This window comes from Notamacropus eugenii, chromosome 5, assembly GCF_028372415.1.
Source record: "Notamacropus eugenii isolate mMacEug1 chromosome 5, mMacEug1.pri_v2, whole genome shotgun sequence".
Lineage (NCBI taxonomy): Eukaryota > Metazoa > Chordata > Mammalia > Diprotodontia > Macropodidae > Notamacropus > Notamacropus eugenii.
In genome coordinates this window covers 426,993,548-427,009,334 of record NC_092876.1, presented here as the reverse complement: position 1 = coordinate 427,009,334, position 15,787 = coordinate 426,993,548, and the positions used below count along the sequence as shown (strand labels likewise).

The 15,787-nt window shown below is 38.8% G+C and overlaps 1 protein-coding gene across 7 annotated transcripts in view; it reads left to right on the top strand.

Annotated features, from left to right (window-relative positions):
• The window catches only part of EVA1C (eva-1 homolog C), a 127,568-nt gene that overhangs the window by 94,879 nt on the left and 16,902 nt on the right, over positions 1-15,787 (top strand). For 4 of the 7 annotated variants that reach the window (XM_072615091.1, XM_072615085.1, XM_072615092.1 and 1 more), the window contains 2 exons: positions 1,734-1,877; positions 14,449-14,529. In XM_072615091.1, coding sequence (XP_072471192.1) covers positions 1,734-1,877; positions 14,449-14,529 — 225 coding nt within the window. The remainder of the gene's footprint in view (positions 1-1,733; positions 1,878-14,448; positions 14,530-15,787) is intronic. The other 3 variants (XM_072615089.1, XM_072615086.1, XM_072615090.1) reach the window with 1 other exon arrangement.

Sequence of the window (15,787 nt, the reverse complement as noted above, 5' to 3'; positions counted from 1 at the left end):
TGGAGGGAAATATAGTCAGTCTTATACAACACAAATATTATGGAAGTCATTTGCAAAACTACACAGATTTGGCCTATATTGAATTGCTTGCCTTCCAAAGGGAAGGGGTGGGGAGGGAGGGAGATAAAGAAGTTGGAACTCAAAGTTTTAGGAACAACTGTCGAGTACTGTTCTTGCCACTAGGAAATAAGAAATACAGGTAAAGGGGTATAGAAAGTTATCTGGCCCTACAGGACAAAAGAGAAGATGGAGACAAGGGCAGAGAGGGATGATAGAAGAGAGAGCAGATTGGTGATAGGTGCAATTAGAATGCTCGGTGTTTGGGGGGGAGGGGACAAAATGGGAGAAAATTTGGAACCCAAAATTTTGTTAAAATGAATGTCAAATAAATAAATTAAAAAAAAAAACAAAAACAAATGCCATTTGTTAATTCTTCTAAATTCCTTTCATGATACATACACTGTAACACTTATATTTTCAGATTGATGTTTGAGTACATGTGGGGTACCTGAAGGCATAAAATAACAATGAAAGTTTGAATTTCTATTTGTTCCCATAATATGTATGAGTTAAGGCTAATTTCAAAAGCACAGCCTTAGTTTTTGAGATGACTGTTAGATGATCAGATGTTACAGTAGGGATTCTTTTTGTGTATGTGTATCAGCAAGGACCACGGCAGACACAGGAGGGCCTGCTGTGCAGGTTCTTAGATCTGCTTTTCCAAAAGGAAAGCCACGTTTGAGTGGTCAGCAGTCACTTTAATCAAGCACATATATCATTCACTTAGTTCAGGGGGAAAAGTCAGCACCCTGAACTTCAGAGAAATAAAAACCAACAGACAGGGCTTCCAGCTGTCTGACCATAAGCAGTATAAACTGCACAGATCAGCAGAGAGATCCAGCTGTCTGACCATTACATACAGAAATAATTACCAGAGACAGAAGCATCAACGTCTGGCCTTTCAACGCTACCCAGAGTCTCGTCTGGCACAAAAACCTTCTTCCAAAAACTGAGCCCCAAAGTAAAACCTCTCCTCAGTATTTATACACTTTTCAGAGCTAGAGGGCAGGACCCTCTGACCCAGTGCCTCAGCAGAAATTAACAAAAGGTATCAAGGCCTATTAATGGGCAGGAAAGATCTTTAATTCTTCCCCCCACTCACCATTACCCTTACATTAACATTACAGTAGGGTGTAGACTAGATGGTGACTGAAGTTCCCTCCAACTCTCTAATTCTGAAAAAAAGCTGTGTTAGAAATGGAATTAGGGGACTTAATGTCAGATCTAAGCTCTGCTACTCTTACTATCCTTGTGATCTTGGGCAAATTGTGATCGCTAGGCTTTAGTTTTTTTTCATATATAAAATGAAGGGGTCAGATTAGATCAGTGAGGTCAAACTCATAGAAACGAGGGCCACTGAACCATAGATAAGGATCCCTGCAGGCTATATATTGACTTAGAAAGACACATGTTAATATTTATCTGGGTTTTATTGTATTTTTATTTATTTTGTTACATATTTCCCAATTATGCTTTCATCTGGTTCACTGTCACTTGTGGCCTGTGGACCGCACTTCTCTAGACAAGATGATTTCTATGTTTCACTTCAAATTGAAATCTAGAATTCTTTGAACACCAGATTCCAGTTTGAGCCCTGAAGGTCCAGGTAGTTGCACATTGAGTTGGCCTGAAAAGTGGACTTAAAACCTGTGTAACTGCTTCTTTTCTTGCAGATTGTTTGTCTTATTCAGCCTTGGATGTGTTATCAAAGAGGTGTTACGGAAAACAGAGGTGTAAAATCATTGTCAACAATCACCATTTTGGAAGTCCTTGTCTGCCAGGAGTGAAAAAATACCTCACTGTGGGCTATGCATGTGGTAAGAGTAAATCTTGAACTATGTTTTTTTTAAATCCCTTGCCCGTTTGGTAGGGTGAAATCATGTAGAAAAATGTAATAATAGCATTCTTCTGAAGTCTGCACGTAACAAACCAACCAGTCCACAACTCAAGTCTGTTTTGTTCTCCCACAAATCCCGGAAAGGCTTTTTTGTCATTCCTTGTCCCCAGTTATTATATTAATATCAGATAAGCAGCAGTCTCCTCTTTAGTCAAAATTTGTTTTAAAAGTCTTTTATAGCAATCAGGTTGGCAACAAATTGGTGAGGTATAAAAGAGCAAGTAAATGTAGGTAAAATTATTATAGCCAAGTAGGATGATTTAAGTCCAAGGACTTAGAAGATCCTGAAATATACTCATTTGTCATGAGAGTTTGGCCACCATTTAACCCCATGAGTTAGCTTGTGTATCCTAAGTGACTAGCTCTTTCTCTTGCCAGTAATTAATCAATTAATATGTATGCTTGAAATAATAAAGATGTTAGGTGATGGCCCTTGTTCCGATTTTTTGAAGTCCCCTTGAAATAAGATAGAAGAGTGTCTGCTCTTTCCCAGATTCTAATTCATTCATTACAATCACTTAAGCATTAACTGAAAGTTTTAAGTGTTCTAGGGACATCATTGCTTCTTAATTTGTATTATTTGATTTGTTTTGAAATAGTCAAAAACCAAATTGTTTTATTAGTAAAGCATTCATACCTAACCTTCCCTTATACTTTCCCCGCCTCCACCCAAATGTCACTAAATGATTGCTTCCTGTAGCAAGGCCAACACTAGCATTTACAAGATACAGGATGCCCTAAAATATCTTAGTGCCATTTTAATAGCTTAAAACGGCACTAAGACATTTTAGGGTATCCTGTATTTTTACGAAATTAAAATTTAAAACTGCACTAAAACTTTTGGGACACTATGTTTTCTATAATGTTAATATTATATAATGTTGTTTGTTACATTAACATTATTGATATTGCATACCATATTTTATATTAATCAAGCTATTTAAACTTAAAACTGCACTAAGACTTTGGGGAGAGCTTGGTTATACACAGAACCTGGCTGTTCTTGTTTAGAGAGCTCACCTAAATTGCAGCAGTTTTTTTTCCTTACGCATTTTTTTCTTGCTGCCTCCAAGGATCATGCTTACAGCCCTGTGTGTATTGATTTAGGTAGGATTAGATCCAGAACAGGTTTGGGATTTTATTTTCTTATTGGCCTAATCTCATGTACTTGGGTTAGATTCTAGTTTTACCATTATCTACACACAAATTCCATAGTCTTCAGATCTCTTTTGCAGGTACTTAAACCAATTCTAGCATGTGTATTAATCAGCTTCTCAAAAAATGCTTTATAAGTCAGAAATCTATCAATTGTTTAGTTTTTAGATGAACATATATATTCACCAAGACCATTATTGATGTTGGTCAGTAATGAGATGGTTTTTTTCTTCCAATGACCTGCTTTTAATTTGTCCTAAAGATAGTCTCCATCTCTGTAGGTGTTCTTCACCTTCTCCCTGCTGCAAAACCTGAGAACAACCTGTAGAATGCTCCAATGTGAATTATTCCTGAGGGAGGAGACTTTTACTCTTGGGCATTTTTGTGTTTTTCTAAAGGCAGACAGATTAAATGAGTCAAATCTTCTAAGTAGCTGGTTTTTTAAAACATCTTTGTCTCTGCCAAATGTCCCTTAACTGTGTAACCTGAAGCATTCATAAAAGACTTGCAGCTTTTAAGTATTTTTAAGCTAGCTTTAATGGCCTCACAAGTTTTGACATTTTTGAAATTCACCCAACAGAGACAAGAGTTCATGTTGATTTAAAAAAAAAAAGACTTCAGAGAGTAATTCAGTAATCGTTTTTCAAAGCAGACCTTTGTGGAAAAGATTAAACTTAAGAGTTTAATTAGTTTTATTATTTCTGTCCTCTTTTTACCTTTTGCTATCTCCTAACCATGTGAGATATCTTGCCCTGCATACCCTTAGATTATAGCCCTGTATGTGGCGGGGAGAGGCGGCAACATGCACACCTTCCACTTAACCAATTTTGAGTCATTAACAGCATGCTGGACTAATTTGGGGTCTCCCAAAATTCACTTTTCATGTCTTACTGTTAAAAGGCCTTTTTTGTTGTCATGATTGAGTTCTTACATGCAAGTACTCTGGGCCCTAATCAGCTAGTTATCTGTGGCAGAAAGAAATGTTAAAATGTTCATTTATTCATAGTTTCACTCAGCCTTTTATCCAGGGTCATTTCTTTCAGGCACCTTAAGGGACTGGTGCTCATTTGCCTTGGCAGTACATAGCGTTGTCAATAGACGTTGTCAATGAAGTTTAAACTCTAGACATTCACGTATTAGCTAGGCAGGCCTTGCTGATACTGAGTCCTTCAGAAAACAAATGAGGAAAGTTTGTTCATTAATTAGTCTTTCTTTGTCTTGCAAACACTTTAAGTACTGATCATTGCTTTTTAAAATTTAGTAATAATAGACTTACTAAATGGTTTTCATGAGTTGCTATGGCTAAAATAAATAATTTTCTGATGGCTTGCTAGAGATAAGCTGGATACAAATGGTTCACTGGGCATGAATTCAAAGCTTTTCCAGTTTGGAAAAATATAGGTACTGCAGAAGTTTGTACTCTACCACATACCTTAGTAGAATTCAGGGTCACCTTCTTGTACAGGAAAAATTACAAGAGGATTTCAGTGGTTGGATGAAAAGGTTAGAGTTAAAGAGGGTAGGAAGGAGGCAGGGTGGTACATTGGAAAGAACACTGTTTTTGGAGTTGGAGGACCTAAATTTGAATTCCCATTGGGCCATTTATTACCACTACCTGTGTAACCACTACTGGGCAGGCCACTTAACCTCTCTGGGTCTCAAATTCCGCCCTTTGAAATGAAGGAGTTAGATGAGCTCTGAGTTATTCTTCTAATTCTAAATCTATGATGCTGCAATCCTTCCAAAACACAATTTTAACATACCTCTCTGGCTAATGTTGACATTATCGTAGTTGTAATTCTAAATACGATATGGAAAGAACATGCATTTGTTTCAAGCCAATTTCTTTCCCATTCAGTTCTGTAGTGTACAAATGTGTACCTGCTGGAGCTGTGTCCATATTATGCACTCAAATGAAATGTAGCCAGTATTCAACATGTATGACTGACACTTTCTAGGAGCCAGTCAATAGTGTACTTTATCACAGAGTCAAAGACTCTCAGAGTTGGACAGTGCCACAGAGACCCTCTAATTCAGCCTATATCTGAACAAGAACCTTTTCTACAATGTATGTGATAAGGGCTCATACAGCCTCCACTTAAAGATGTCCAGAACAGGTGATCTATTCTCTCCTGAGGCAGACAATTTTGGAATGGCTCTAATCGTTAGGAAATTTTTCCTTATAGCAAGCTTAAATCTATCCTCTTCCCCCCCACCCCAATTTCTAATCTAGTGCTGTTTCCTTCTCCAAGTGATAGCCCTTCAAATAATTGTAGACAGCTATTATACTGTGAATTTCCTAAGTTATTTCTTCTCTAGGCTAAACATTCCTCGTTCATAGACGCATCTTCATATAACATGACCTTGATGCCTTTCACAATCTACTCTATCAACAAGCATTTATCAAATGCTGACTATGTGCCAGGCACTGTGCTAAGCCCTGGGGACAGAAAGAAAGGCAAACACACACACACATTTCCTGCCTTTGAGGAATTTAAATTCTAATGTAAATAAATACATATATTCAAGGTACACATAGAGTAGAAGGGAGGTAACCTTAGGAGAGAAGACACAGTTGGTTGGGGGGGGACAAGGAAAAGCCTCCTGCAGAAGCCTGGGATGAGTATTGGGGGAAGCCAGGGATGCCAAGGAATAGAGGTGGGGAAGGAGAGCGTTCCAGGTATGGGGTATAGCCAGTGGAAAGATATGGAGATAGAATTTCATAGGTGAGAAACAGAAGTAGGCTGCATCACAGGAACACAGAGTAGGTGAAGGGAATAAAACATAAGGAGACTGAAAAGGTAGGAAGGTTCCATGTTAAGAAGAGCCTTAAATGCCAAAGGAAGGCAACAGAGAACCACTGGAGTTTACTGAGTAGGTGTGATGTGGTCAGACTTAAACTTTGGGAAAATCACTTTGGCAGTGGAGTGTAATGTGGATTGGCACGGGAAAGGACTTGAGACAGGAACCAATTAGAAAGAGACTTTAATAGTTCAGGTAAAAGGTAATGAGGACGTAAACTAGGGGACTGACCGTGTGAACGGAGAAAAGATGATGTATGTGAGAGATGTTTTTGTTCAGTTGTTTTTGACTCTTTCTAACCCTTAAATAAGTTTTTCTTGGCAAAGATACAGGAGTGATTTGCCATTTCCTCTTCCAGCTCATTTTACAGATGAGGAAAAGTGACTTGCCTAGGGTCACACAGCTAGAATTGTCTCAGGCCAGATTTGAACTCAGGAAGATGAGTCTTTCTGACTTCAGGCCTACTGCTTTATTTACTATGTCATCTAGCTACCTACGAGAATGTAGAGAAAGAAATTAAAAGATTTGGCAACTGACTAGAGATGTCGAGTAAGTGGAGAGAGGAGTTGAGAATGATGCCAAAGTTGTGAACTTGGGAGACTGGAAGAATAGTGGTTCCCTCAACAGTAATAGAGATGGTTAGAGGAGGGGGACCTTGTCAGGGAAAGATAATGAGTTTTGTTTTGTATTTGTTGGATTTTAGATGCCTGTATGTTGTTATTCAGTTGTGTTAGAGTCTTTTTGAGCCTATTTGGAATTTTCTTGGCAAAGATACTAGTGGTTCTCCATTTTCTTTTCTAGTTCATTTTATAGCTGAGGAAACTGAAGCAAACAGGGTTAAGTGACTTGCCCAGGGTCACAAAGCAAGTAAATGTCTGAGGCTGGATCTGAACTCAGAAATATGAGTCTTCCTGATTTCAGTCCCAGTGCTCTACCCACCATGCCACAAACTGCCTTACAGAACATCCAGTTCAAAATGTCTTATTGGCAGTTGATTTGTTGTTCAGGAGAGAGATCAGGACTAGATAAATAGGTTTGTTTGCCACATGTATATAGGGGTAAAAATTGAACCCATGGAAGCTGATAAGGTGACCAAGTAAGATTAGAGAGGAGAGAAGAGAACTGAGGACAGAGAGTACCCACAGTAAGTGAGGGTGATGTGGATGAAAATCCAGCAAAATAGACTGAGAAGTGATTAGACAGATAGGATAAGGACCAAGATATATCAGAGTTGAAGAAACCCAGAGAGAAAAAGGATGTTGAGGTAAAGGTGGCCCACAGCATCCAATGCTATAGGAAGGTCAAGAAGAACAAAGATTAAGAAGAGTGGTTTTACTTGAATGGTGTTCACTCTTCTCTGGATGGTCTCTAGGTTACCACTGTCTTTTCTAAAATGCCTCATCCAGAATTGAGCACAACTGTACGGACAAGGTCTGACGAGGGCAGAGCACGTGACCTCACTTTTTGCATAGTGAGGTGGCATTAGCTTTTGTGGCTGCCATATTACACTTCTGACACACATAGAACCTCTGGTATACTAAAATCTCCAGATCTTTTTCAGATGAACTGTTCTCTAGCATTCATCTTAAACTTTCGAAATCTATTTTAAAAAAAACAAACTATGTAAGACTTTACTTTTAATCTTATTAATTTCATCTTAGTCAATTAAGCTCAACTTTCTAAGTGCCAAGATCTTTTTGGATTATGATTCTGAAACTGAATTTATGAGTCATTTCCCACCCCTGCCCCCCATATTTGTGCCTTCTGTAGATTTGATCATTGTGCCATTTATTCCTTTGTCCAAGTCATTAACAAAACTGACAAATAACATAGGATCAAATACAGATCCCAAGGCTCTACTCTGGTCACCATCTTCCAAGCTGATGTTAAGTCAATGACTAGTTCCATTCCCCTTTGCCAGCCCTCCTCCCAACTGTACTTTTATCTAACTCATTTTTCTCTGTTCCAGAAGAATGGGCATCTAGGTAGTACAGTGGATAGAGTGCCAGGCCTGGAGTAAGGAAGACTCATCTTCCTAAGTTCAAATCCAGCCTCAGATGCTTACTGGATATGGGACCCTGGGCAAGTCATTTAACCCTGCTTACCTCAATTTCCTTATCTATAAAATGAACTGGAGAAGGAAATGGCAAACCACTCTAGTATCTCTGCCAAGAAAATCCCAAAGGAGGTCATGAAGAGTCAGACACGACTGAAGCAGCTGAACAATGACAGTATATTCTAGGCAAACTCTGTATGTGCTGCCCTTATTTATCAGTTTAGTAAACTGGTCCTAAATAAGAATATCATTAATCTACCATGATCCATTCTTCACTGAGCCATGCTGACTCTTTCTGATTGCTGCTTCCTTTTCTAGGTGTTATTTCCTAACTATCTAATGATACATTCTAGAATTTTGCCAGGAATTGACGTCAAACTCCCTGGCCATTCTCTTCCCTTTTTTGAAAATAAGAGCAATGTCACCCTTTGCCAATCCTATGGAACCATGACCATCCTCCACAGTCTTTCAAATACTGTCACCAAATACTCAATAGTCACATCTACCAGATCCGTAAGTGAGGACCAGAGCACCCGGGTCCTTTCTATTCTTACCCTCTATCTCATGGTTGCCAATTCTCCATTAACCTTTTTTTGTTCTGTCCTTTCCAAATGCCTGAAAAAACATGCTCCTTGACAGAAAAAATGGAAGCATAGTAAGAGATGTGTATCTCCTCCTTCTCTCCTTCATTATTATTTCATACAATGTCACCTCTTCCAAGGTCCTGCTCCTTAACCCCATACACTAAACCCCTTTTTATTATGGGCAACATTTTCTGCCATGCTTGACACATTCTGACTTTAAGCACTGCAAACACTAGTCCTGTAAGACTGCAAGATGTGTAAAGTTCTTCTCTGTTCCCTACTCTTGTTTTGGTCTTTTAAAAAAAAAATGAAGTTGTAATGAGTTGCCAGTGCATCCACATTGGTCTCTTTGGGTTGGCTTTCCTTTTCCTTCTTGTCAGAATGTTTTCTTTCTGTGTCTTCAGGATTCTCTTCTGAGAGTTTCCTGTACATCCAAAGTTGACTTCCCAGGGAGATTTTTAGTTTGTGGTACCCTACCCATCCTTTTTTTCATCCCTTTTGAAATCTATTGGCTTTCCTCTCCACCATTACAGTTTATGAGATAGAAAGTCACATCCCTCTAAAATTCCTGCCATTTCCACATCCGGTTGTTAGTGCTCTCCTCTTCAGCCTTACCTTCTATCCCTGGCCATTTTCAGTGTGTATTTATTTTGTATTGTTTTAGACCAGGTGCATGAGGTCTCAACATACAAGGTTGAGATTTAGAGAGATTGTGTCCATGAAGCAGATAGTTAAAAACAAACAAACAAAAAACCCTTTTTTACTAAAGATAAACACTCAGCAAGAATGTATATTAACAGGTGCTACTCTCCAGTTCCCCACTCAAGCAAGAGCTCTCATGGGAACAAGAAGTTTCTTAGGTTCAGAGAGTCACACCTCTTTCTCTAAACTGGGTTATGCAAGATTCTCCAAAAACTTGGCCTTGGTGCATTTAGCCTGATCCCATTCTGGGTCTCCAGTACAAAGGACTCTGTAGACCTTTTCAGTCTGGAAAACCATGTGGCCTGGTTAGTCTTTTAGGGCCCTTCACCTTGAACTCAAAAGACAAACAAAAGAGACCAAAACCTCAAGCCCTTTTGAGATGGGCCCATAAGGCCTAAGGGGAAAGGGACAGGATGGTATCCTTCCTCCCCCAGCTTAATCATGGCATCCATACTTCAGATAGACAGAACCTGCACTCTTGGATGCCACTGGAAAGAGATTGTCCCAGGTTGGTAGTTCTAAAGAAGGCAGTTTCTGCTATACAATCAAGGGAAAAAAAGCTGCTCCTGTCCATGTTGTAGGGAAACAAAGAATGTCTTTTCCTGGAAGCAGGTCCCTGGCATCATCTTGGCACAGATGTGTGTGTGTATATGTATATATGTGTGTGAACGTGTGTGTAACACACGTTCACACACATATATAAAAAACCATACAATATATGTATATATGTATACACACATATACAGATACACATTCACACACATATTTACACAAAACATACTATATATATTCTACACATATATATCCCACATGTATATCTCTACGTGTATGCATACATATATGAATGTGTATATATACATACATATATGGGCATATATATATACACACATGTATACACAATGTGTATATCCATGCAGTCAAGTATATGTTTCTCATATACATGTACATTGTACCTGTTTGTGGTAAAATATATACATTTATTAATATACTCATGTATACATATGTAAAATGTGTGTGTACTATGCATACATGTTTGTGTACCTGCCTATATATATGCATGTATGTATACACACATATACACACGTACAAACATAGAGATTGTCTTGTTTTTATATTTGAATCCCCAAGGCCTATTACAGTACTTGTCATATACGTATGACATGTACTTGTCATATACAGATACTTGGCATATCACAGGTGCTTGAGAAATGCTGATATAATAGATTGGTAGGAATCGGATTCAGAACAGCCATTGTCCTCGTTGGCACCTCTACCTTTTGAATGCGAAAGTCAAGAAGTTATTAGGCGCTCTGCTTTGGGCAGCTGAGTTCTAACCGATGTCTGCATGATTGAAGTCTCCTGTTGCTTATCTCATGTTTCCATACCAAGCTTTAAAAATCTGTTTCCAGAACTCTTTCCTCTTTCTGTCCAGGTAGTCTGTTAATAAACACCAGTGAAAATCTCACTTTTGTTTTTGCCTCTTCCATCTTCATCCCAAGGCTCTCTGCCATCCTTCTGCATCTGGTTTTTGGATTTCCTTGTATAAGTATACCTTCTTAATATACAGTGCTACTTTTTACATAATTTTTACATATCCTATTCCTGTTGAATAAATTATTACCTTTCCCGGGTACAGCTCTTCCCATCCAACCTTAGTGATATCTATACAGGCCGATTTGCCCCATTGTATCACCATTGTCTCACTCACTTTCCTTGTTATCCTTACTTTTTGCTCAAAGGCCATGGATTTTATATTCTTGAGATTTCTAGCTATCTTTACTGATATTCTTCTTTCTATGTAGTAGCTATAGTCTTTAGGTTCAAGTAAGTTCTTTCCTATCTCTTTATGGTCAGTAGAGACCATAACTTTGTCTCCCAAAGGAATACTTATTGGAGAGAAATAATTATTAATAACCAGTGATTTGGGGAGATCCAGAGCTCTCCCTTTTTCTATAGTCCTCATTTCAAAGTTCAGTCTCTTGAAGGACACTGAAGATAATGAGATTAGATTAATTTTCTTAACAATCTTGTTCACACCCCACCCAATTAGGGAAGTCCATTGTGTTCTCCTCAGGTTTGGGTGTGGATAAATTCTTTGAACAGATTGTCCAAGGCTGGGGGGTAATTTAGAAGTAAATGATGTAATCAGAGCTAACTAGAATAGGTCCAGCCCCTCATTGTAATATTCATTTTCCCATCAATTGTTAGCTAATCAGAGTTGATTGCCACTCTCAGGAACACCCTTCTTCCAAGGGAATATAAGCCATGAGCCCTCTGCCAGGATTGTCTTTGGCATTCAAGAGTGCCATGGACTTTTTTTTTTTATTAAAATGATGGCATTAGTAGTAATAAAATGACTATTTACCCAGAAATTATGTCTCTCAACCTTCTTAAAAGTCATAAATCCCTTTGCTCTTCCAAAATAAACCAGGAATACAGTGCCTTATAGAGACCCACTCTGTTACTGATTAAAAAACAAGAAAGAAAAGAAAAGTGAGGGATTAAGCGGTTTTAAACTTGCAGAGATATGTTTCTAAGGTGTTTTTAAGCCTAGGTTTTGATCCATGGATTGGAGTATCATATGCAGAAAATTTTGCTGCTTGAAAATAGCCAGGTGGAAAAACCATTTAATGTAATCTCATATCATTAGTATTATTAACTCAAGGTCTAGTTAAAATGCACTGCATCCCCCTTTGTACGTGAAGTACTTTTGGTGTTTTTCTGCCCTTTTTAAAGTCAACTAAACAAACCTAGGAAAGACAGAATATCTCCTGCATCGTTCTAATGAACTTGTGGTTTTGTTATGGCAGAACAAAACGTTTACTTTTGAGTTACTATCACATCTCTTTGAAAGGTTGCTAAGACCAGTCTATTTTTGAATGAATCTAAATAGTTTGCTCCAAGCCTGGCTCTTTGCTCATAGTGGATGAGTAGGTTTATTTTTTTTAATGTGTTACCAGGGTTGGTATTTACATAAATCATCTTTGTGTAGGTTCTTCTTTCAAAAAAGGTCATCTTGGCATTTCTACCACTTTGGGTTACATCTCTGATAAATCTGATTTATCCTTTCTCATCTCTTAAAGTGTGCCAGTATTCATCAAGGATTAAGGTGCTTTTCCCCTTTAGGCCATGTTTTGAAATACAGTTTGTGGACAGATAGATATATGAGAGCAGGACACTTCCTGGCAGGGAGAGAACATAATATTGTGCCAAAAAAAATTAGGAACTGAAGGAACCAGTAGCTATTTAATTTAAAGAGCATTTTGTAGCCGTGCAGCTGAGTTTTCTCATTCCGTGCATGATCCATGAGCCATCATTTTGTCATCTGATCTAAGAGCCATTTGCTAGGTAGCTAGGTGGTACAGTGGACTTGGAGTCAGAGAGATTCATCTTCCTCAGTTCAAATCCAGCCTCAGACAACTAACCATTTGCGTGACCCCGAGCAAGTCACTTAACCCTGTTTGCCTCAGTTTCCCCAGTTGTAAAATGAGCTGGAGAAGGAAATGGCAAATCACTTCAGAATCTTTGACAAGAAAAGTCCAAAATGAGATCATGAAGAGTTGGACATAACTGAACAACAACCACCTTCTTTGACTGCAAGAAAGACAGATTTGGCTGGTTTGAGTCTCCATGAAAGAAGGAAGGATACAAAAACACCTAGGTCCTGCTGCATCTGAAAACAGGACAATTCAAAGGTCCTTTATTAGGTTTCTGCCCCTGGGCCATTTCCCAGAAAGTTTCATTTGAATTTCTCTAATTTCAAAACCAAAAAGAAAAAAAAAGAAAGAGAATAACTGTCCTTCCCTGCCACTCTCCCACTGAGACAGCTAGTGGGGCAGGGGATGAAGCCCTAGGCCTCAAGTCAGGAAACCTGAATTCATATCCAGCCTCAGGTATTTACCAGTTGTGTGTCTCTTTAAAAATCTGCCTACCTCAGTTTCCATAAAGATAAAATAGGAATAATAACAGCACCTACCTCCTTAAGTTGTTGTGAGGACCAAAGGAGATCATGCTATAAAGTGCTTCTCATAGTAGGCTTTTTATAAATGCTTTCTCCCTACCATTAAGAGAAGAGAAAAAACCAAGCATCTGTCTTCAACAAACAAGAACCAAAACACTTCAAGGCGAAAGATGTTCTTTCACACTTGATGTCTGGTTTCCATGAATCCCATTGCAAATTTCTGGACTATTGGCAAGAACTACTCTCCCAGGTGCTTTAAAGTAATTTAAAAGGAGCTGTACAATGAGTTCAGCAGCGGGTCATAGAAGACTCTAATGCACCTCAGGTTGCCGTTTATGGGTCTTCACTTAGAGTAGAGTTGAAAAACTTTTATGCGGCAATTTTGTTCTATAATCGCCTTTTAGCTTTCTTCCCGCAAGCTCGAGATCAGGTACACTCTTAATGTCTCCAGCCTCGGTCTCTTGGCTGTTTTCATGGATTTGGCTACCGTAGATGAAGGCAGTGATCCACTGAGAAACTCTGTCATGTAATTTCCGGGAGAAATTCCTATTTACTTGAAAGGAGGAGTTATGTAAAGCATGGAATAAAAAGCAGATTAGACCCGGGCAGGCAGAGAAGGGAAGAACTGTATCTTGTATTGATCATTTTAGTAAAAATAACATCCCTGAAGTAAACTAACCACCCTCTGTGCTTAGGGAGACCCATGCTCTGAGAAGTTATCTGTTATATTTTCTTTCTTTTTCCTTTTCTTTTCCTTTCTATCTGTCTCTGTAATCTCATGTGGGGAAGTTTTGGTGTGGAAACTCCCTCCCCCAGTGCAGACTAATACCTCTTCTGTAACTCAGAGTCATCAATATTGAGAGGTAAGATTACTTGCCCATCATCACATAAGCAGTACGTACCAGAGGCAGACCTTGACCCCAGGTCTTCCCTACTGCAAGGCTAGCCTACCTGTTTTCTGTCTTGAGACCACCTCTCTGGATTTTAAGATCGAACTATAAATGCAGTTGTCCAGGATAGTCAATTTCAGTGCAATTCAGTAAGCATTCATTAAGTGCCTACTATATACATCGAATATATACTATATACATTAAATTTACGTGACTGGTAGACACAGTGACTCAAATACTGTTTTGAAAAGTAATTCCCAGTCTACTTTGCAATTCAAAGAAAATCTCAGGTATAAGTACTTTCAATTGACAGTTCAAAAATTTCTCTTTTTTATTTTTAGTTCCCCAAAACATACTTACAGCGGTTGATCCAATGGTTTCTAATCTAAACCCTTCTTTGAAGCAGAAAGATGGTGACTCTGGTAATATTTATGGCTTTACTTAATTGACATCTCTTTAAGTAAAGGTAGACAGTTCATGTGACCATAGTTAGGGATATACCTGTTAAAATTAAAATATTTGGAAAAGGCATGCATTTTTGAATGACTAGTAATAATGTTGCTAATAATGAGGTTGGATGCTGGAGGTGGGGGCGGCATTAGTCACAAATGCCCTTTTGTACATACAAACAGATACATAGTAGCTCAAAATGAAAAACAGGCACAGTATACACTCAAGATTCTGAGACCTGAGGTTAGTTCTCCATCCAGAAGTCTTATAAGCTTTTCAGTAAACTAGCCACAATCCAAAGGAACCTGCTTAAGCTAGTCAAGATGGCGGATGGCCTTATGCATCACTGGAAGAAGTGGTGGCCATTTTCTTCTTTAGGATTTCTCCTGAAATCTCATCTAGTTTCTTTTCTCTTTTTCCATGGATGAAGAAAGATTCAGGTCTTCATATCTCATATAGATTGGAATTTTCATGTCTGGAATTCCTGAATGAAAATGACAGCATTTCAGGAGATCATCCTAAAAAAAATTTGAGCTTTTGGTAGCTAGAGGCTTTTACAGGACAAAGATAATGGAAGTAGAGGTGTATAGAGATGAAACTTGCCTGAATTGTCTCTACTTGGCTGCCCCACCCATATATGCTATAATATAAGCTTGTGAAACCCAGCCAGAGACCAGCATCATTCATTTCTCTCTGGGTGGTGCTTGTCACCATCGCCCAGTGTGTGTAGTTGCTAGGAGTAACTGGAGAGATCCTTCAGAAGCAGTTAGGTCCTCTCAGAACATCCATAGGTTTACAGGATCATTTAACTGATTAGATCCTTGTCTTTCAGTGTCTGAGCATCTCCCTATACTAATGAAACTAACCTGTGTTTAACACAAACCTTAGAATAGAGCAAGTCAGAGGCAAAAATCTCAAGTCTCACAGTTTGGTGGGAACCCTGAAAGGGTATACCACCTCTCTTTCTTCTAGGCTACTAGGATGGGAACAGGAAATAGGAGGTGGAGGGCCCTTTGACATCTCTGTGGGAAAATGAGAAGTCAGTGAGGAGATCAAAGAAGAGTATTTCCTTCCCAGCTTCTTTATACTTTTTCCCCACCCCGGTACTCTAGACAAGGATCCCCCCTGCTCTCCAGCCCATTTCCTCCACAAGAACATGGAACACCAAGATATTTCCCATCCATTTTTTCCTTTTGTCTCCCTTGTCCACCTCTTCAGTACCCCATAACC